General features: G+C 37.0%; 1 protein-coding gene across 3 annotated transcripts in view; it reads right to left on the bottom strand.

The window, feature by feature from the left end:
* LOC108756522 overlaps nucleotides 1-15879 on the bottom strand; it is a 179740-nt gene that overhangs the window by 145923 nt on the left and 17938 nt on the right. For 2 of the 3 annotated variants that reach the window (XM_018500405.1, XM_018500412.1), the window contains exons 1-2: nucleotides 13883-14074; nucleotides 2875-3126 (exon numbers count right to left, since the gene is read on the bottom strand). In XM_018500405.1, coding sequence (XP_018355907.1) covers nucleotides 2875-3126; nucleotides 13883-14038 — 408 coding nt within the window. In that variant the 5' untranslated portion in view covers nucleotides 14039-14074. Of the gene's footprint in view, nucleotides 1-2874; nucleotides 3127-13882; nucleotides 14075-15879 lie in introns of those variants that run through there. The other variant, XM_018500421.1, reaches the window with a different exon arrangement.

Below are 15879 nucleotides of genomic sequence, written 5' to 3'. Positions count from 1 at the left end.
CACACACACACACACACACACACACACACACACACACACACACATATCAATATTGAAAGAGAATAAAATGATGTTATTTCAAATAACATTTTAATATAAATTATTTATATTTTAATATAAATTATTATTACACATGCACACAGAATATTCAATTGATTTATCTTGTTTCAAATATATAAAGTGTTATAACGAGTTTTATATTATTATTGTAGCTTCCAATTTCACAAATTTCATTTGAGATTTTTCCTTGTTTTTCAGATAATTGAGAATATAATCCTCAATTGTTGGCAATGTATCTAGGAATTTCATAAAAATTTCTCTCGCCGTTGTAAAATAACCGAAAAACAGATTGCCAGCAGCTGTTGGACAAATATTTTGCCTCGATAGTCAAGATGAAGTAAAGTCTCCATCCCAGTTGAGCTCATCAATCACGTCAATTACATACGACATGGTCGATTCGCGATAACACGCACGCGCACAAGACAAAATAAAAGGACAAGATAAACACGTACATACATACATATACTATATATTTATTTAGGTATATAAATATATCTCGTGTTTGTGTGTGTGTGTGTGTGTGTGTGTGTGTGTGTGTGTGTCGCCCATTTGCTACAATGACTGCAGACAAAATTTTCTAGGAGACAAGTTTGAATGTTTTAAAACATTAAAATTTTGAAATAATAATTTTTAAATGTAATTTTGGCGAAATAATTGATTTTACAGAAATAAATGTATATTTTTCCTTTTTTTTTCTTCATTTTTTTTCTGCAATAAAAAAAATTACAATTTTTGAGTTACATATTCGTGGTAGCAAATAGGCGATATAATATATATGTATATACTACATATACATGTGTGTGTAGGTACGTTACAAAAATGTTAAATAATTAGTAATAATATCGTTTTGGGGATGAGACCAGAAAAGCATTACAATGGCGCCGGCTTAAGGTAATGCTTTCTATCGTGTTATTCGACATACTATAATTATCGGCGAGAAAATGTTCAGTTTCCTTTCTGGAGCAATTACGAAGAACAAAGGGGTCAAAAGTAGCAGCCACAATTACAGGTTTCTATCTCTAGTTCATAGTCTCCCTCTCTCCTTCTCTCCCTCCCTCCCTCCCTCCCCCCTCCCTCTCTCTTTCTGTCTCTGTCTATTCTGTAAATTCTCTTATTGTTTTTTAAGAAAGTAGCCATTACGAACAATTTCTGAACGCGCACGCAAACTCGAAGCAACGACGACGCGACAAAGGGAGATACTGTGATTACCGGCGCGTCCATAATATTATTTCCATCAACAGTCCAAGAACAGTCCGCGCACCCTTCTCTAAGTTCGCCCATCAGCATTTTTTCTTTCGTACGTTACAATGAGAGAGAAACAGTATTTCTCTCCGCTGTAAATCGACCCATCCTCGCGCGCCATCGAATCGCGCATCGATCCGCGATTTTCAATAAAGAGGAAAATAGGAACAAGTTAAATTTGATAAACAATGTCGCTAGGGATGTACATATATTTTAGGCGTTTATAATTAATAAACAAAAGTGGTAGAAAGGATCAAAGAGAACATTTCCGAGGGAAGGGCGGATACTGTAGATTACAATCGAGTTTTGCCTGTCCCTTCCGAAATAATCGGCCCTGCAAACAGTGGAAATGACGAGTGAAGGGGTGCGCTTAATTGACGATATCTCAATGGGACAACAGGGCGTAGAGCGTGACGACCCCAAAAGCCACCCTAACGTTAGGCGAGGGGTTAGTCGAACGGTCGTATCCTTTCAGTCTTCGAAGTGGCTTTAAGACCATGCCAATATTTCACAAGTTTCGTTTGCCTGGCCTTTCCGCTCACTTATTCGCCCCGGGGGCGTTCAACGTATTTCCGCATATTTGAATAATGCCTCTTTCGTGATTCGCGTAATCGTTCGATTTGATCGCATGAAAATAGTTACACTGATGCGCGATGTCGCGATTACGCGATTATTTCAATTGCATTATGATGCAGTCGATTGAATTAATGATATGTGTAGCGATGTAACAATGCGCTGCGCACATACGGTGCGGATATATATATGCGAGGATATTTGAATTTATATTAAAACACGATAAATAACCTGGATATACACCCGCCTGTATTTTCAATGGGAAAGAGCTCGAAATATTCAATTAACAAAATGGCGAACGGCGGCATTCTATGAAATTTCCACATTAGAGTCACATGCACATCGCGAAATGTGCCACACTGACAAAATAATATTGTCAGTGTCGAGATATTGAAAAGTGATAAGGCCGACAACATGACAGGTCTGTTATCATGACGATGGTCGGCAAAGTAGAAATTATCGCGGCGTAGTCGTGAAGCTTACGCGTGTCAACATCAAAGCAATGAAGCGTCGATGAAGCGACTTTAACGAGCCCCATTCGAATGAAAAAAACAAAAAACTTATCTCCAGACTCTCTTTCGTAAAAACGTATTTTTCAGAGAGTAAAATGATTATAAATCACAAAAGTGTTCACGGAAAGCTTAAGAAGGAGATTGTGTAACATTTGTTAAAAATATGAAACTTTTAGAGAAAATCTCTTCAAGTAAGAATGAAGTAGTGATCAAGCAAGTGAGTGCTTTCCATTTTGTAGTACAAGTCTAAACAGATATCTATCAAGGCTCTACCTTTGTTACTTGACTGAATGTCGAGAAACATAGAAAGATAGAATGATGTTTGTGTCGACTTGTCGTGTCACTAAATGGAAATCATCCAAATATCTCGTTGGAACGACACACATTCGTGCGTCCGCATTTCATTTGACCAGAATTTTTTGGTCAAAATTCCGCATAAGTTTCCGCCTCTCGTTCGTTTCGATAATTCTTTTTAGAGAAAACATACCTCTCCGTGCGTGTCTCTCCTTCCATCCGGCGTGTTTTCAGGTAAGAAATAAAGTCGCAGGGATGCCAAAGGCTGATTCGGTCCACGACTGTCCATCCACAATAGCTGAAGTTCGCCGATGCTGACGAGATCGGCATCGCTCCACAATTTCGTCAGGAAGAAACTACCGAGACGAAGGACACGACCGTTACTTATCCTTACTGCCTTGTAAAATGTGTAAGGGCCGTGGCTGAAGCAAGCACCGCCTAGCAACTAAAAACGCAGAAAAGAATTCGTCAACATTAATATTGGAGTCATTATCTCATGCTGTGTGAATATTACATGTGACATGGAAAAAAAATATATAAAAAATAAATTAACCAAGAGATTTTGTCACAAACACCAAACAGGTATAAAAAGTGGTTAATTTTTCAAGAAACAAAAAATTTCTCTTCTTTACAATAATAACGGTAAAAAAGGTCAGGCTTTAGAGCAAACAACGATTGTGTGATCACAAATTAAACTAGTTGATTTTAAACTTAAAAATCATACGTAATTAATATTTAGTTTTTCACGACGATACATCTTGCAAGAGAACGTTCCGGCTTTACTTGATTCTCATCAGCCTAAAATCAACAACAGTAGTATAAAATTTACATTATATTGAAATTAACAAAATAATAGAAACGTCAGAATTGAGTCTAAAAATAAACTATATAGTCACACTGATGGTTGGACATATATAAAAGAGTATTCTTCAAGCCCGAAATTTCGTAACTGTTTCCTCATTCAAAAGTGAGAAAATAGAGTCCAATGATAACATTCAAAAAGATGGATCAGAATTGTTGCATAGTGTCCAAGAACTTTCTCAGTTTCAACAAATTGAAATTGACATTGTACAAAAAGGACAGGAATATGACGTTATAGTAAAATGAGAAGAAATAAAAATTAAAACTTGACAAAAGTAAAAATTATATATAAAAATAAAAAATAAAAATTAAAGCTTACACAAGAATTGAAATTCTAAAAATTAATAAAATTATGTCCAAGCTACAAGACAGGGCCTCAAGTCAGTACAAGTGTATACAATCAAATAATGTACGTAACTAACAACGCTTGTGTTTTTTTAGCAAATAATAATCGAATATGAAATTTACAAGGACATTTAAATAATCAAATTAAGTAGATCAAAATAGAAATCATCAAGACCATCTGCGTCTTTCTAAATTAATGCCTTTTCCTTGTTTTTTTTTTAATGTATTTTTATATTTTTTCTAATGTGACATTATAAAATATCTTACGATCAGAGAATCGTCACGGGTTAACATGTCGTCATTATTTTTACAACGATTGTGCTGATTCACTTTTCCTTAAAACATTTTTTTTATGTAAAATGTATTACTTTAAAAATCAGTTGTAAGGAGTAACCATGAGTCTCCATGAGCAATTTAATACAAAGTTCTCCCTCCCAAGATTCTCTCTCAGAAAGGAAGAGTGGGATAATAATATCGACACAACAAGATTATAAATAATTTATAATTCCAATCTTATGGTGATTGAAGATAAACGATAAATATAATATCAGCTTGAGAAAGTCTTTTTATGGAAGCAATTAACAATGATTTCTCATCTTCAAATTTTGTTCAGTATATAAATATCGTAATTTTTCTCCAAACATACAGATGTAAACATAAAAATGAAGCTTTAGATTTTAATTAATATTTTAAAGATGCAATTTAATCCTAAAATGTTATAGTATGTGTAAACTTGACGTGTGTAAATAAGCTATGTCATTGAGCACTAAGCTATATCATCAGGAGAATTCGCCATGCTAAAAAACAGGGACAAGTAGAGACAAGCTTTTAAAAATTCATACATCAGTTTGGACCCTCGGTGGTCAATATTATAATAAAGAGAGAGAAAGATAATGATAAATGATTTCAAACAGATTTGAGTGCTATTATTTTGTTGATATATATTATCTTTAAATATATAAAGAAACGCACGCACACAATCGGATTCCATCTCGTATCATTTCAAGATTGAATTTGATATTGCGCTTACTGTTTCTTTTCTTTTAACCTAATAATTAGACTGTGCTTACAAATATCTATATTATAAATATATTTTGTCTATTACATATACTCGTATTTAAAAATGTGTGAAATGTACGAAAAATTTCTGTCATATTGATTAAGCGTGGCTTTTCCACTGTGTACTTAAAACTTACGTAACAGAACCAATACTATCACTTAATATCAATAATAATATTATATTATAGATTTAAAAAAAAAAATAAAAAGTGAAAAATTTCTGAACAGTTTGCTTCTTGCGGAATATTTACTATCTCTGTATATGTTTATCCCATAATTCTTTATATTTACCATTTTTTCTTATAAATAAAAAAAAAACTTGTTTTACTCTTGTGTTAGAAAGGTGATGGAATAGTTTCATTCTTGTAGAATAGCAAACATTAAGCTCTTACGTTTCCTGTTTCTTTGTTTGACTTTTGCCGAAACAGCACATTTGTTTACGATGTTACGATGTACAAATAACAAAAGGAATGAGCGCCATAACTCGTATTAAAAAAAAAAAAGATGGATTTATTTGATTTTTATGGTAAGCCTTCAATTTTACATATATATGTATATATATTATACACAAAGAAAATACTACACTCTCTCTATATAATTTCCTGTAACGTTGGTTCTAATAACACGCTCGGAGTATACGCCATTTAATCGTTATTCGCGCACGCGCGCGCGTACCATTATTATTAATATTATAATTAACGTATATTAATATTTAATGAGAAATGCGTTTGGATATTAGAATGTATTATGGTGCAATATTAATCGGATGATAAACAGGTAGAATATGTGCGTTGAAATGCGACAAATCAGCGTGACAAAGAGCATCGAAAATTCAGTTGCAGATTAATTTCGGGGAATATTTGATTAAAAGGCATTTTCTTTCCTTTTTTTTTCGAACCGGTAACAGTTCGTTTGAGTCGGCTTTTAAAATACCATCCCCATGAAAACGCATGCAGGACCATCAGGAGAGAGGGAGAGGGGGAGAGAGAGAGAGAGAGGGAGGGAGAGAGAGAGAGAGAGAGAGAGACAGAGATTCGTGGCGGTGAGGGATGAGACGACGGAAAAGCGAGGGTACACGACTCCCTAGAGGGTATTTGCAGCACACCGCGTATAACACGAAACACGTGCACACTCGCGCGACATTCATTCGCTCGCTTGCACGCACGCACGTATATACATAATGTGAGAGAAAAGCCGGACGAGTCGTAGAAGGAAATCTTTGCGCTAAAAGCGACACGGGTTTCTACGTTTCAGATAATGCGTGCGATTAAAATCAATAGAGCGGAATCGATGCGCGCGATATCGTAAATAATAAATGGCAAACACGCGCGTGAAAAATTAATTAACCGTCTGAGTGTTTGAGACAATAAGAAAGACCCGCTCAACGAAGGAATGCGACGCATCTCGTGCGGAAAAGAAAAAAAGGCGAATGAATGATAAAAACGTAAACAAAGATTCGAACGACGTGCGTGACGTTGATTTTACGTCTCTCCTCCCCTCCCCATTGCCCTAGAAAAACTATTTATTATTCAATGAGAAAAATGTTTATTATCCAGCTGCTGAAAAAAATTCCGCAAACGAAAGAGCAAACGAACCGTGCACGCGGTGCGTACAGTCCGTCGCATAATTTCCGATGGATGCCTCTCCTTCAGCGTAGCGGCGAATCGCGATCCGAGTCCTTCGCATCATCGCATTTTTTTCTTTTTGTTAAAATTCAACGATCAACGCGTTGATGATTAACAACACAGTGATTTCAAATGCGAATTTTTACGTAGAGATAAAAATTACCGAAAAGAACTAAAAATTTCTTTTAATTAAACAAAATCAGAAAGAAAATCAATTTTTTACCGCAACCATAAAAGCTGTTCATTCGAATATGCCTTTTTCTATATTGGACGTCATATTATTTATTTTTGAATTCGGCTTTTGCATACGATTAAACGATTTTTATATAAAATTAGCTGTGAGCAATCAAAATGCAGCACAATAACTAAGTGGCGGTGGCTGGATATACTTATTATTAGTCTAATTGTAGGTTCCGAAAAGGTGTTGTCAAAGACGTTTCTCCGCCTCGACATTTAAAATATAAATTCTATATTTTTTTCTAAGATTTTGATTATAAAATCGGTTTTTACTGAATATAGAAAAAAATCGATATTTTTACTCTGAACTAAAAAAAAAAAAGCTTTTCTTCTTTATTCCACTCTTACATAGAAAGTGCGCACAGAGGGAACATCTTACCGGAATCATTCTCTCCGCAATCGTTGACGAATGAGTCTCGAAATTGGTGCCGATAGCACGAATATTCTAACAACGGAATCAATCGCGTTTCGGGCGGGCTCGCGAAATCTGACGAAATGCCGTTTTCTCTCATTCATTTCTTCTTTTTTTCCCTTCGTATCCGGCACGACCGAGTGGCTACAGATCAGTCGAATATCGCGGGAAGAGTGTACATACTGACATAACAGACGCGGTATCGGCGTGAGCTTTCGCGGCTCTGCGAGACCGATCGGCCCGTCATAATTGAGAGTATATAAATACTCGATACTACCATACTACCAGATACTATCCGAACGAACGATCGAAGGGAGGGGAAAAACACAAAAACGACAACACGAGAGATCCACTCTGGCGCTTTGTAGCGCGGACTGTACGGGCGTCTGCTGCTTTGCAGCGGAGACTCGTCCATTACTCCCTTTGCTTTATTTATCCGGGCGAAATTTCAAATCGAATCGGATTTGGATGTAAAAGAGACAGCCGCGCAAAGATCGATGCTAGAATATTCACGCTAAAAATGCCCCACCACATTTTTTAGCCAAGCCGATAGGAATTCTCCCTGCGATTTATCGTTTTATATTGTAACGACACGCGAGAGCGCAGCGGTTCCAGCGACGTATCGGTTTCACGAAGGAAGATGATTCCGAAAGGCTCGCTTCGAATAACAAAGTCCTTTAATTGCCGACTAAGTGAATCCGATATTGGGTCATGTTAGTCGCGCACGCGCGCGAATAAAATCTCTTGGGAACAAACGAAGAGTTTGCGTTCCGATATGCAAAACCGTGCAATCGCTCATTAGTTGCTCATTATTGCGCAAATCAACGAGGATGTCCGCGAGCGCGCTATCAATTGCATTCGCGTTACATAATTGAATCAATAATGGCATCGGCGATCATCGGCGCAGGGAGTGAGCACCACTGCCATAACTATTTCCAATGTTTTAAGAGTACAATCGGGATCAAAAGTTAGATCGGCGAGCGGCCGCGAGCGGCCGAGAGAGAGTGAGAGAGAGAGAAAGAGACATCAGCCGACGATGATATTTATAGCAGTTAATCTCGGTTCTCTCCGCCGCGCCACCGCGCGCGCTGCCGCTGCACCGCACGCGAAACTTTACCGCCATTGATATCGCGATTGATATCTACGACGCTTTTTTATCTATACGGACAAGTGTACTGCCGCGAGATTCGTGCAACCACATGTACACACGTACACACCTACACACGTATACAGCACATCGTAGGCACGTGGGCATCGAATTTTCCAATCCCGCTGTTGCCGTTATTATTTATCGGAACGTGCCAATTACACGCCCTATCAGAAGTCGCCAAATATTTGTCCCCACGTACAGATGTACAATGCATTGTTTATCGTGCGACGTACGTAGCGTTCTCTTCTTCCACGTAAAAAACACTTGCACGTAAATAAATATCTGTCGCGGTGGCGCGCGACGCGCGACGCGGGCGGTCGGGCGTCGCGTCGCGTCGCGTCGCGTCGTGACGCTCCGCTAATTGGCTCATTGTTAATTACTTTTTCGATGCTGGACAAGTAAGTGCGCGAAATGCGAGCAAACACGGGCGCATGTCACGTGCGTGCGCGCGATATGTAAAATACCGTCACATGTCGATGCGAATTGTTTAAAAATAAGAGGAATATACTAGCGGAACCGGACGTTTATGTCGCATCGCGTCAACAACGAATGGGACGTTCTCTCGCTCCTGCAATTGCCATTTGGAAATATTTGCCCTTGGGAACAGAACAAATGCTAATTACGCGAGTATAAAAATAAAGCGAGCGGAAAGTGTATATCGACGAAAGTATATCCTTCCCACCTCGAAAGCCTGGCGTAATCCAAAAGTGTTTTGAGAAATTTTTTCCCATCGCTATATAATTATAAACATACGTCACGTATGTATGTATGACGTGAATGGATAATTATTATCTTTCTTAATAATGCATTATCCGTCTCTCCGTCGGGGATACTGTAACATTACGCTTGAAACTGCTGCAGCTTTATGTAATGATCGTTGTCTGTTTTCCTCTTGTAACAGAACACTCGGAATTCTAGAATGATTAAAGGAAGAGGGGGGAGGGATGGGATGGGATGGGATAGGAGAGAAAGAGAGAGAGAGAAAGAGAGAGAAAGAGAGAGAAAGGTCATAAAAAGCGTCATAAAAAAGACATAGGTATGGAACGAGAGAATAAAAATAATATGATATTAATTGAATCTGGATAAAGTAAAAAATGCCAAATGTTTAAAAATTTCTCAGTAAAATAATACAATTTATGCTTATTTTGCTGTCTCTTGTGAAATTTATGTCAATTACCTACATGGGAAATAAAAATAAATTTATTCAAAAATATATGTATTTAAAAATATAGGTAGATTTGAAAAGAATTTTGTTGGATCATCAAAATAATAATTATGTGGCACAAACTCGAGCGTGACAAGAGCAATACATTTGCTGCCAAAAATTTGGATATTCTAGCAATTAGCTTGAACGCCCGTTCTTTTCGTGTACGAAATTAATAAAATTTGATAATCGGACATATAAAAACAAAGGTGGCAATAAAAGACGTAAACATTACAGATATTCAATGTTCATTGATACGCCACGTCTATCCGCGATATATTCAGAGTACAATCTCGCGAAATTGCAAGAATTCGCGATACACATTGCGTTCATTTAACAAGAAATTTATGCAAGAAGAAGGAGCGAATAACGTAGCGAATGAAAAGAAGTGAAAGAGTGAGAGTCTCTCGATGCTGCGCAAAATTAATAAATGCATACGATATCAGAATGATACGAATAAATAATTCCGGGATCATTAATAGCCATTATGTAACTGTGCGTGTACTGTGCGGCAACGCGATGTGATGTGTAACATATGGTGCATCAAAAAGCATATCGCACTCGTCACGTTACACATAACGGACGTAAACGTCGACCGTCGAAATATTTTCATCGGCGGTAGAAAAACGATCGGCGGTATAAACGCGATTGAACGAGGAGCGTGCACGAGCACGGGAAAGAACAAAAAAGGAAAATAGAATCGCACGGCAAGCAACTGTAAATTGCAATCGGAGCAATTCATATACCAGACTCCCCGCTATCTTGAGAAGCTTCGTTTACCGCCACGATTGAAAAATCGCTGAACCTACAATATTTAATATCCCACGTCGACTGACATTTGAGACGATCGCGATTGCGCAAAACGACGCTCGCATTATATAATTAGCCTTTCTCGACGATCGCGATAGGCTCGCGAATCGAATAGATAGATTTTCTTAGCTTCCCGCGAGTGGAAAGAGATGCTCGCTCGCACGCGCGTACGGCCAGCACGCGGAAAAACGTGGCCGTGCACTGCGGGAGATTGAAAGGAGAAAAAAATGAAAGAAGAAAAAAAAAAAGACGAGATATAGGGCAATGCTCCCCATCCCATCCCATCCCATCCCCCTTCACCATTGTATACCCTCGTCGCGTGTAATCGCGTATACATACACGAAGCTATTCCACGTAAGCTCTCCGCGCCGCGTCGCGCCCACACTTTCTCCCTCACTCTTCCATTTCCCCTCCTTGTTACCGTGTCTATATTTCTGTGCCCATCTGTCTCGCTTTCCGATGATATTCCTCCAGAACTCGTTGCGTCCTCTCTTTCCCCCTCACGCAACGCCCCCTCATCGTGTCCTCCTCTCCTTCTCTTTCATTCGCGGCGAATGAGTTTTACTAACCGCTTTAAAGCGCTCATCACATCGCATGAATCACCGCGGTCAGGAGATTAAGAAACGCGGGATGACGTCGTCCGATAATACCGAGATTCAAGAATCCAGCAGACAGAAAGTAACCGGACTAACGTTGCGACGACAAAAAATACATTATTCGTTTATTCTGTAGGATAACATTGTATTGCGCGCAAGAGAGTCAATTTTGTTTTAAGCCGTTCCCATTTTATCGTGTTTCACCTAAGGATATAAATATAGTGGAATAATAGTCGCATTAAAAAAATAAAAATTTAAAAATAATTTTCTGATTATACAATAATTATATTATGTGTGTGTGTGTGTGTGTGTGTGTGTGTGTGTTATATATTTTTTATGATATCACAAAGCAAAGTACTAACAGAAGCAATATTTCTCCCTCTTGTTGGGAATATAATATTTCAGTCGCGTTTACGTTCCTTCGGATTAAATTAGCGTCTCATAAATTAGCGTAACGAGCCAAAAGATAAGACTTTGGGAGCGCTAGAGCGCGAGATGTATCCCGCTTTCGTTACATTTTTCAAAATGAAGAGAGCGAATACCTACGACTATCTCGCTGCCAGCTTTTAATTAAAAACTTTCAACCGTGTGCCGCGATGCATCGTGTGAGGGAACCTTTAACCCACGTTGCACGTGCACACACGTCTACGCGGAGGGTCCGCCGCGCGTATGTGTTCCCCTCGCTTGCGTGTGCGCGTGCGCGTGCGCGTGCGTGTCGGTGACATCGTCACACATTCACGCGCTATATACGCGTACACTATATACGTGGAATTTGACTCTCAGGTACATCACACATACGGACGCGCGTGAATCAACGGATAGGCACACTTGACTCGTCAACTCACATCACCTCGCACTAAGCGTTCTCTTAGTAGGCATTTAAAGATTTCATTTCGGTGAGTATTCCCTGCTGTCTAATGCTTTGCGACGGTAAAAGAAATTTATCAGGTAATTGCAGGTTTTGCCTTACGCGTAATGGACCGCTGGATTTTTGCTTCATCTGTATACATTTGTTACCGATCCATATCGCATCCCCTGTGCGTGTTGCGAATCAATTACGCGCCGCTCAATGATATTCCGCAAAGAAAACGCTGCATTAGATATTCCGAGCGAGTATAACACACACACACACACACATACAAACTGAGTGAGTGAGCGAGTGAGAGAGAGAGAGAGAGAGAGCGCAATGTAATACGATATTAATAACAAAGGTAACGTGTGCTTGCGGAAAGTGCGTATAATACGAACGATGCATATCGCGGAAATTTAAATAATATACTTGTATTCAATTTCAATACACACGATTAGATTGAATTTTGTTAGTATGTAAACTGTGTATTTTGTCATTTGCAATCATATAACTTCGAGATATTTCGACATAAATTTTCTAATAGAAAAGCGAACTATATACTGCGGTTATATATCTATGATATACTTCAACTGATACGGGAACTGATGCTGCTATATCCAGAAATCGATTAAACCCGGCAAGCATGTTTATGTACATATACCACATATATCTACATACATCGATACATATGTTATCTGGACGTGTTTGATTTTTGTACCAATCGATAAGTCGAATTATTCATCAAACTAAATAATAAATAAATCGTTTATCGATAACAATTGACTTTTGTACTTTCAATTCTTTAATAGGAAAAAAAAAGAAAATATGAGAAGAGAGATTATAGACATAAAAACTGTTAGATTGCGATATCTTTTAATACTAGTGTTATAATAAAAACTGATTTATTGAAAGCTACCAAGGACATATACTAATACTCGCACGCGTCAAAAGTGTACAGAATGTCTCAAGTTTTCTTATACTTCTTTCCAGAATCTACAGACTCTTTCATTTAGAGTTGGTAGTTGTTCATAGCGAAAATTTCATACGCTGCATCTTTCTACAATTTTTAAATAATTCATATAAATAAAATATATTTCATTGATGTATTTAATTTAAATATATTTAAATTTTTAATGTATATTAATAGTAATATCAGGCTTCAAGGAATAAATCAAATGATATAATGCAACCAAGAGTGAGCCAACACAAGATCTTCGTGTAATTAAATTCAATATATTCAAAATCAATTTACAGACGTTTCGATCTCAATAATTGGATCCTCTTCAATGTGTACAGCAAAAGTAATCGATAAAGTGTCGATCTTATAATAACTTATCTGTATTTCAAGATTGTATAATGGTGCATCGTTAACTGTGGTTCAATGTGAGTCTACATACATTTTGTTTGTTATATATATTTTATATTTGTTGCTTCGTTAACTTCGTTAATTTATTACTTTCGTTTTATAATATTGACATAACTTTAGAAAAACGTAGACGTAAAGTTTGAGTATTCAACGAGATACCACAGATGATGTATTCTTAAGAATTTATACTGAGCGATAGATTAATGATGTTCTGGGTTTAATTATTTATATCAACCGACAACTTATCAACTACTTTTACTGTACACACTGAAGTGGATCCAATTCTTGGGATCAAAACGTCTGTAAGTTGATTTTAACCATGTTGAATTTAATCACACAAAGATTTTGTGTTATGCTCACACTTGGCTGCATTTATATCATTCGATATTTATATATTAAATTTAAATATATTTATACAATTTCCGTTATCTTTTTGCTATTTTAATTAAACATTTGTAATTCATATCTGTTTTTTAAAATAAATTTTTCTAAGTATTAAAGAAAATTGTTAAATTTTACAAATAAATTTAAACTTTTCTCAATTCCGTTCTCTCACAGAGAGAGTTAAAGAAGGATTTACTGAAAACTACTTCAAGGATTTATACACGAAAAAAAAAAAAAGAATGCGCGAGCGCACGTATACCGTGCCCTTCAAAAGCACGCGTCGTGCTCGCACCTTTTCTTACCGCGACAGTATTGTCATCCCTCTTTTTTTTTCTACTTCCTTTCCTTCCGTTTCTTTTCATTTCCCCGCTAAAGTCTCTTGGCATCGTTCTCATCGAGTTATTATTACACAGCATAGAGTCACTATCGTCGTTATTATTCTTGCGAAAGGTTCTCATTCGCGAAACGCGCGTCGCGTCGATCGGCAATAAAAGATATCCGGACTTTGACAAATAAAATCGAGAGAGAGAGAGAGAGAGAGAGAGAGAGAGAGAGAGAGATTTCTTGCACATCAGAAGTCACCTTGACGATGGCAACCAAAATGAAACCGGTTCTTGGGATATATGAAATTGAGCCCCTATTTTGGTCACGGACCTCTTAATCAATGTTTATTTCCACATTTATCAGGCGTGGAATGCAACGTCATTATATAGCATTATCAGCGTATTTAGATTATGGCCTACTGATTAGCTACAATACATACTTAGACACGATGATAAGTGTATGACAAACAAGCTTAATGTGTTCTCGACAAACTAGCTTATAACATAATTGTACAGGCAGGAAAATATTATGTCTCGTCCAAAAAAATAATACACGTAATTTTTTGTTTAATCAAAAAAACATTTGATTTTTCAACTCTGTGTTGGCTATTAATTTATTTTATATTAAATACGATGCTTCCCTCCTCGTTTGCAACTAGAAAATAAAATTTTACGTAAAATTGTTGTTGCGTTTCCAATTTGCATGCTCTTTATGTTGTCAACGCTTGTAAAACAGTTATAAAAGCGGACGAACTGTTTCTCTCTCATTTACGTAATACTCGTTTTAACGATGTTGCACGTGATAGCGTTTACAGTGAATCTGAATAAACTGAACAATTAATGTAAATCGAGAAAAAAATATCATATTTTTTTACAAAGAGAATGAATTATAAAACTGACATTTGTATCGGAATATAGATATATCGAAAATTTTTTAATATTGTACAAGATTTACAATAAATATAATAATAATAATTTGTAATAAACTAAAAAAGAATAGATATCGATAATCTTGTAAAAAGTAATTCGATCCATCTTTAAATGATAAAGGAAAATAATCGTGAGAATATATAAAAACATACAGATATCACTAATGTTTTATAAAATTCTTCTTCGATATATCGTCCGTTATTTTTAATCAATGTGAATTTTTAAACAATGTGATTTCTAACGTGATCAAGGTTTCATGTACGAAAGATTTTCTAAGTTGCATTCGATCGATACAGTCGTCGACGCGGACGTTACAAAGTGATTTCGTTGGTATGTCACGTGAGTTCGTAAATCGCAAATCGTTGTCTTCATTAAGATTTACGATTTAGGCTTCTTCGGCAGCCTAGGTCTACGAAACTAATTACTGCAGGCGCGGGTGAGCGAAATGTCAAAAATTACGCGATCTCTCCCGTATCATACTCTGTCGCGTCGACAGAGAAAGTGATGTCATAATGCTGATTTGATATATGACGCGTGAAACTGTCAACAGTGAAGAATATGCATTCTGATCTTATGTGCAATGAAAATAATAATAATAATAAGATACGTATAATTAAATTCACGATTACGTCAAAGTCTACGTAACGCGCCCTATATTTTTTTACAGCTATTGCTGAAATCGAGAAGAATCGCTTCAGAAAATATAAAATTTGTTTTCAATGTCGTAGGAAACGAAAAAGAGCGAAGAGTCGTGTCGTGTCGCACTTTGCATTTACTTTGTCGCGTAAAAGAAAAAAACGAAGGAGAAAAACAAAGTGCAGATCATTGTCATGCATCGGAGCATCGAAATCTAAAATTGTAATAACATTAATCCATATTATCAATTGAACACACAACACTGTCTCATCGGATTTATTTTTGCATTTATATGCAGTTTCGCGCAGATAATGCAATACGGTGTTGCAGTTACGATTTCCCAATTGCGCACAGTTGCGAATTGAAGAAGTGAATGTGCGGAAAAGAGAGGAGAGGAGAGAGAGAAAGAG

Source organism: Trachymyrmex septentrionalis, unplaced genomic scaffold (genome assembly GCF_001594115.1).
Source record: "Trachymyrmex septentrionalis isolate Tsep2-gDNA-1 unplaced genomic scaffold, Tsep1.0 scaffold101, whole genome shotgun sequence".
NCBI lineage: Eukaryota > Metazoa > Arthropoda > Insecta > Hymenoptera > Formicidae > Trachymyrmex > Trachymyrmex septentrionalis.
This window is presented reverse-complemented; position numbering and strand designations above follow the sequence as displayed.